Raw genomic sequence first — 7,702 nt, 5'->3', positions numbered from 1 at the left:
TTTATCGAGTCGGATTTATCGATGGATTTGCGTTGAGTGTACTTTGAAGGGAAAAGCGCCCCCCCTCCCCCCCCCCCACACACACACACACACACACACACACACACACATTGATTAGTTTTCTCAAATGTGTAAATAGTACGAAAGTATTAATCGAGTTGAGACTAACGATGCTGTGGAAATATAAATTCTCTTCAATCACGTCGTGTTAGAAACTTTTACCGTTGCATATTAATCTCTTCATTGTATCTGTTCTGTTTGTGTATTGATGCCTAACGCGATACTACTTTTCATGTTGAAAGTGGAAACACAAATAAATTAAAAGTAAAAGTATCCCCCTATCCTATTTTTTTTTATTCCCTGCTTAATTACTTCTCTACTTTCTTTAACGATGATTTATGTTGAAAAAGATTAATAAACACTGTTACTGTGGTCTAAATCTTGCGTTATCTTTCTATCTATATACATATGTTATAATTATCTTTTTTTATTCAAATAAACCTGTCTAATAAGTTTCTTAAAGGAACATAAATAAAAAGATTCGCTCTTTCTATTCTGCATCTAACATGTATAAACCTTACTTTTGTTGCTATTTATTTTTATTACTATTAGATTAAATTGTATCATTTGCTTCCATTTTTAAAATTTACACTTTTTAAATAAATTATAAAATTATTAATTTAAAAAAATGTATAATAGACAAATATTATGTATAAATGTATACGATAAGTGACCGTAGGTGTATTGAGCTTGAGTCCGTTTGCTAAAATTTGCTGAAACTAGTGTGGCACATAAAAAGACAAATAGTAAAATTTAAACGATAAGCAAATTGACTAATTACATCCAAGAATTTTAAAATGATATGACAATCATATATTTTTTTGATAATTTTCAACTTGATTGATTTATTTTCTGCTAAAGTCTTACGTTTTACTACGTGCTATTAGTTTTAAGAGTAAACTCCTAATTGACTATGCGAATTAATTACACCTGCGAGAGAAACTATTACAATAATTAGTTATAATATTTTCTTTCTTTTAATTGTAAAAAAAAAAAAAAAAATACGAATCTAGTCTAACTAATTTTACGGAAATATCTTGTGTAAAATTGCACGTTTAGATTGCTATGCTGCCATCTAGGAAGTCTGTGTCGCGTCTCCAAGTGAAATTGATATTTTACCGCCATCAGATCAAAATACATAATTGTTTAAATTCTTCCTGAGAATTTAATGAAATTAAAACCTAAAAAATTAATGTTGAGATATTTTAGCTTCTATTTGCTATAATCTATCGTAATAAATTGCACGTAATCTCGCTCTTTATAGTGTAGAGTCTCGATTATTGATATTTTAAGATTAATGATCGTATCAATGATATTTTAAGAGTAAAATAGAAATAACGATGGTAAAGCAGATTGTACGTAGATTATCATAGAATTTTCAATCATTAATTTAAATAAACGCTAACGCTAACGAAGAATAAACACATATCTAAAAGTCTTGACTCAGCTAATAATTTATCATAGAAGACTTTCCATTCATGTCGAGCTGTTACTTGCTGAGCAAATCATATTAGAGATGTCTAGTTTTTATTTATCGACAATTTAAATACAAATCTACGAAAATATATTTAATAATAGTACCGAATTATATGATTTCATAAAATTAAAGGTGTGTTCCGCCTTTCTTGGACAAAAATGTTAGCGCGATTCTACTTATAAATAATGTTACAATATGAAAGATCAATAGGATCATTTTTAAAACATAGAGATTAGCTTTCAGAAATTCGAAAAAATCAAAAAAGGAAAATATACAAGCTTAATCGGAAAAGCAAATCGGAACATTCAATTCAGACAGCACAAAGAATTCTTAAATAAGTTTTTAAATGTTCTTCTTTCCTGATTTGTGTAAGGTTTTAAAAATTTATAAAACAATACAATAAAAATAATATCTTTAGAAGCTACATGTGTCATAATTGGGAATGGCAATTCCTGAGAAATCTTTTCGAAAATTTATAGAGAAAAAGATGTATATTCTAGAAAAAGATGTATATTTTAAGCATTTATGAGAATTAGTCTTTGGAAAATCCCGAAAACAAAAACCTTTTAAATAATACGCTTCTTCCCTAAATAATTAATATTGTTGCGTTCGCGGTGATCACTGACGCGCTCTCACTCGCGTTCCGCTGGGAAATAAGCGCTCGGCAATACCGATTTAATAAAATACGTAGGCTTTAGTCGAACCAAACTACAACAACAACAACAACAACAACAATAATTTGGCGGACACACGTCTGTTTCTGTCACGTCACGAGTCGCCACCGCGCTGTACCTTTTTTATAAACAAAACAACCAAGAGTCCCGAACAGCGCTTCGCTTCTACTCCAAATGGCGGCTCGATTCCACTCGGTCGCAGAAGACTCGCGCGGGCATAACAATATCAAAAAATTATTTTAACCAAAGCAATATAGAACATTACATTGCAGCAATTGTAATAATATTGAAAGACTTTTATCATTGAAATGTCACAATGTTGCTGCAATACTTACTGCAACATAAAACATTCTATGTTGACTGAGAAAATTTATTTAATTACTTTGTAAGAATTAAATAAAAAAAGTTAAAAAAGATACTAAAATTTTTTAAGTCTATGTTCCAATATGAATTATAGATTTTCAGTACTGATAATGAGAAATAATATAGACACAAAATATTAGAGAAAAACGAAAAATTTATTACAATCTGCAACGATATTCAAAATCGGAGATATCCAGATTTCCCCACGAATTCTTTAAGTTCATTTCATTTTATGAATTGCGAAATATTTATCATAATAAACTTTTAGAAAATATTTTGAATTAGAATATGAATAATTCATCGAGAATCTTTCAGATATGCATTTTCTAATTCTGTACAAAACTTTTAAAATAAATTCACTACGAATTTCTATTCACTCATCGGGGAACATAATAATAAGAAATAATTAAGTTAACTTCAATAGCGTCGTTCAATAGTGTTATCGATAAAAAACGATTTGATATTCAACATCAAATCTTTTTAAAATGATTCACATCATTCGTAAAATTATTTTAACATATATATCTATTAATATTTTTTGACGATTTTAAATATGTCGTGTCGCCTGATATTATGGTAATAATGACGAAATATATTAAAAAATATATAAAGAATATATAGAGAGCCTAAGAGAGCTTAAAAATTCAATGTCCAAAAGACAAAACCTATCGGGGTTCAATCACACCGCACAATCTTTTCCAATTTCACGCGAGAGAAAGGAAGGCACGCGAGAAAGCTGCGCGATTTAGCGCGCAATAGCGCGCTCCTTATACCGACCTGTCCGATCTGACAGAATATTATACGTTGTATCGTCATGCTATCGCAACAAACTTGAATCGCAACAAACTTAAGACAAACGTCAATTATTCATTCGCCACGCTCGGTCGCCGTCTACCGACCGTCTACCGACAAAAGTTACAGTCAGCAATTTCGCGGAAAGCGAAGCTCTATTATATCTCAAGAAAATAATCGTAAAACGCGCGCACGCTATTTCGTTTCCACGCACGTGAATCGCGCAGGTGCAAATCCCAAATACAGGTTCCTCATGAGTCGCGACCCTGAAGTAGCCCTGAAGTAGCCCGAAGTAGACAATATCCATATCCCGATATGCGGGATTTCCGTTCGGGCATAAGTTTGCGCGATTTCATTCCGTCGAATCGGTTGTCTCGGCGTTGTCTCGAAATACGGATTTCTATTCGATTGGATTTCAATTTCGGATTGTATTCTGTCATTCTGTCATTCTGTCATTCTTGGTGCAGGTCATTCACGAGCAGGATGGTACCTAACCATGATTCGTTCGCAAGTGTCATCCGCGTGAACGTCGCGTTGTTGAGACTCTCCGGCATAGCGTCTTACAAAAACGGAAGTATCCAGCTTGAGGACCGATCGAGCTCGCGGAACGTTCTCAGCGCGATCGCGTATGGTTGCCTATTCGCATACGCGGGTCTGTACACGTACGAATTCGCTTTGAGGACCGTCCATCTCGACACCTGGATGGAATCGTTCGCAATGATACTCTCCCTCGTGGGCGGGCAGGCACGATTCACGATTCTCCTTCTGTTTCGGAGTAGATTTCAGCGATTACTAATGATCTGCGAAAAACTCTGGTCGGCATTGAACGTGGCCGAGAGGAAGTACGTTCGCGATTACGTAAAAATGACGAGACACTTGACCTACTACTATCTATTCGGATGCGCGTTCACAATCTTCTTTTACGCCGTGGCGAGTCTCTTCATGGGACACCACGACGATTCGTCGAACGCAACGGTGAGAACGGTGAGAACACTACCGTATGCCTGTCCGGTGGCAGTCGATCGGACGCCCTATTATGAAATAATGTATATCGCCCAATTGTTCAGTATGACGAATGTCGGTCTCACCTGCGCCGCTGCCGACACGGTCGGACCGGTACTTATCTTAACCGTTTGTGGCCACTTTAAGGTTCTTAATACGCGACTTTTACATTTGAGAGATCGCGACCGGGTATATTCGCAGGTCGTTTCCGAAGAATCGCAACCGACTCCTACGGAATCGCTCGAGATGACAATGCTGGAGGAAAAACGTAACGTGGCGAAAAATCTTAATTTGATAAAATCTGATCTCGAGGCCTGCGTGTACTACCATCAGACCATGCTCGAGTAAGTGAAAGAAGAGGAGAAAGAAGGGAGATCTGATCTTTTAAGATTTAAAGATACCTATAAGATAAGATTTAGAGATGACTGACGATTGATCTATGAAATTCATCTCGTATTTCTCAAACGAAAGACTTTCCTTCTTTACGGTTTAATTAATTAACAATATTCTATATTTGTTGTTGTTCGAATAGACTTTGCAAGGAAGTGGAAAGGCTAACCACCAGCATCTTTCTAACGCAACTACTCGGCAGTACATACAACGTGTCTCTCGTGGGATTTAAATTAGCAGGGGTAAGAAAATTCGAATAATCTTTTATCAATTGCTATTTTTTTTTTGCAATTTTGCTATTTTGCAAATGCACACATTTGCGCACATTTGAAATAATTTAAGAAGCTTAAATTTTTGTGAATTTCCAAAAATTCCAAAAATGCCCGCACGCGCGCGCGTGTGTAATAGTTTAATAATAGTTTTTCTCTAAAACATTCACAGGAAATATGTTTTAGCTTCGCAAATGTTTTAACATACAGCAATTTCAATGAAAACAAATTTTGTCAAAATTAAATTTTGTTAAAATTTGTATCGAGCATCATTATTTAATTGAACGTGATGAAAATAATAAAAAATATGTGGAAAATAAATTTATATGTATATGTAAATATTTTAATAAATATTTTAATAAATATTTAAATATGCCACAGGATGATCCTGATAAATTTAAATATACAACACAACTGTCGATTGCAATGATTCAACTATTTTTGTGTAATTGGCCGGCAAATGTCCTTCTCGTCGAGGTATGTTAGAGAGACAGGAAGAGAGAGGAAGAGAGAAAGAGAGAGAGAAAGAAGAGAGAGAGAGAGAGAGAGAGAGAGAAAGAAAGAGAGAGAGAGAGAGAGAGAGAGAGAGAGAGAGAGAGAGAGAGAGAGAGAGAGAGAGAGAGAAAGAGATGTACAGTTAGATATTAATTAAGTTTCAATAATTCTAATATAAATGTAAACATGTTAAAAAAGACTTGACGAAAAAAAAGAAATGCGATACAAAACTTAATGAAATGAAAAAGATTTCGAGAATAAAGAGTGTGCCTTTCTTTTCCGATAGATAAAAAAGATATCTAATGGCATCTAATAATGTTCTAATAATGTTCTCTCTCTCTCTCTCTCTCTCTCTCTCTCTCTCTCTCTCATGTAATATATATAATAATATTCTCTCCTTTTTATATTTATATTTATATTATATATTTTTATATTTATATTTTATTATTTATATTATATATTTTTATGTTTATATTTTATTAGTTATATTAATTGATCTTGCGATTTATAATAGTGCCATTGAGTTATGTTTCAGAGTGCAGACGTAGCAAGAGCGATATATTTCATGCCGTGGTATCGTTTCTCACATCAAATAAAAAGATCTTTAAATATTATCACAATGAGATCTCAGAAACCAACGCAACTAACTGCCGGCTACATCATACCGTTATCCTTACAAACATTCGCATCTGTACGTACGTTTGTTTATATTACATGCAAAACGTGTTGTAATTGTGTCCGTTGAGTAATTACTTCGCTTTAAATAATGTATCTAAAACGTCACCTATTTTAGATGGTTTCATCCGCGGCATCCTTTTTCACCATGATACGCGGTATGAATTGACGAAATTGACAACGTTTATCGATGTTAGAGCAAAGTGTGTGTACATTTTTACGTACATTTTTAAGTAGAACATATGTGATTATTAATATTTATGATTGTTGTAACATTGTGTAACATTGTGTAACATTATTGTGTTGACACATGGATCGAATGAGTATAAAAAGTTCATAAATTTTAGTGTATAATTTTTATGTGTAATCTCTTCCGGAATATTTGCGAAAAAGATGAACTCAGTATAGTGGACTAAATCAAAAGGAAAAGGAAAATCGAGTGTACATCATCAGAGTGCCGAGTGTCTGATGATCATCAATATACTTAATTAGCATTTACGTGCTAATGACTGTATGTAATTATTGCGTTGTAATTAGAGAAAAATAAGATGTAGAAAAAGCGGATAGAGAACTGTCGTTAGACATGACGGGCTTTTTAGCGGATTAACTTTGAACTCTGTATGGGCTGTTCTATCCGTTCTAGCGTTGACAATGTTGGAAGATTTAGCTGCGGAGACACTCCACAGCTCTGCTGCGATTGCTTAAAGTAACGAGGCAAGCGTTAACCTCCGCCTGCGAAACTAATCCAAGGAAAATGTCGGAGAGAGAAAGGCTTTCGATGTAACTCTTGGCTTAAGCCCAGCATCGATCATTTTCTTTTTCCGTTGCCGAGCTGCGCCCTTGGTTCGCACGTGTCAAGAGTTACTCTGCCGCATCACGAGAAATACGGTTAACAGGGCGCTGTCCATCTCTCGCGAGAGAGGAATGCGAATCGTGGGATATGCGAATTATGAAATTAAGCACGGAAGCGATAAAAAATCAAAAGAAACTTATCAAAATAATGAGCAATTAAAAGACAATGAACCGCGTGAAAAATGCAATTAAAAGACAATGAACCGTGTGAAAAATGCAAAATAAGACCAAGCAAACAAATTTAAGATTTATATAAAAAGATTTGTTCGTGTGAAACTTTGAGAAATCTGACGAGAGCTATGAGATACATGAGGTGCATTGAGGATTCGAGGATGTCAACAGACGATATGAAAATGAGACGAAAATCAAAAAGATCCGCCAAGTCACGGAAAACCAACCAAGTCTGTCTTCGTTGTTCTTTTACATTTGAATATATATTACATATGTATTATGAGATATTAAAGGCGTATATATATATATATATATATATATATATATATATATAGAGAGAGAGAGAGAGAGAGAGAGAGAGAGAGAGAGAGAGAGAGAGTAAAAAGAAGCGTATGATACAGCGATGATATTTACGGACTGATAGGAAGAGAAAGACGTGATAGTCGATAGCGAGGGCAATAGAATTTTTTCGATATCGCTGT

General features: G+C 34.4%; 1 protein-coding gene across 2 annotated transcripts; it reads left to right on the top strand.

The window, feature by feature from the left end:
* The first annotated feature begins 26 nt into the window (after positions 1-26).
* LOC105428991 (odorant receptor 30a) lies at positions 27-7,423 on the top strand. Of its 2 annotated transcripts, XM_011641626.3 has the most exons (5): positions 27-4,712; positions 4,901-5,000; positions 5,409-5,504; positions 6,058-6,213; positions 6,316-7,423. In XM_011641626.3, the coding sequence occupies exons 1-5, from the start codon at positions 3,682-3,684 to the stop codon at positions 6,364-6,366; spliced, it is 1,434 nt and encodes a 477-aa protein (XP_011639928.2). In that variant the 5' UTR covers positions 27-3,681; the 3' UTR covers positions 6,367-7,423. The 2 variants fall into 2 exon arrangements, with proteins under 2 accessions (XP_011639928.2, XP_088940716.1); XM_089084590.1 differs by having other exon boundaries at positions 6,058-7,423.
* The last annotated feature ends 279 nt before the right edge of the window (positions 7,424-7,702 follow it).

This window comes from Pogonomyrmex barbatus, unplaced genomic scaffold (assembly GCF_055798465.1).
Source record: "Pogonomyrmex barbatus isolate J1 unplaced genomic scaffold, ASM5579846v1 scaffold9, whole genome shotgun sequence".
NCBI classification, from domain to species: Eukaryota; Metazoa; Arthropoda; class Insecta; order Hymenoptera; family Formicidae; genus Pogonomyrmex; species Pogonomyrmex barbatus.
Note: the sequence above shows the minus strand (reverse complement) of the source record. Positions and strands in the feature narration are given on the sequence as shown.

Bases quoted from the DNA above. Each gene is read 5' to 3' on its own strand.
- LOC105428991 (XM_089084590.1), top strand. From the start codon at position 3,682: ATGCGGGATTTCCGTTCGGGCATAAGTTTGCGCGATTTCATTCCGTCG. The intron at 5,001-5,408 runs GTAAGAAAATTC...AATATGCCACAG, and splicing joins TGGGATTTAAATTAGCAGGG to GATGATCCTGATAAATTTAA. The intron at 5,505-6,057 runs GTATGTTAGAGA...GTTATGTTTCAG, and splicing joins CAAATGTCCTTCTCGTCGAG to AGTGCAGACGTAGCAAGAGC.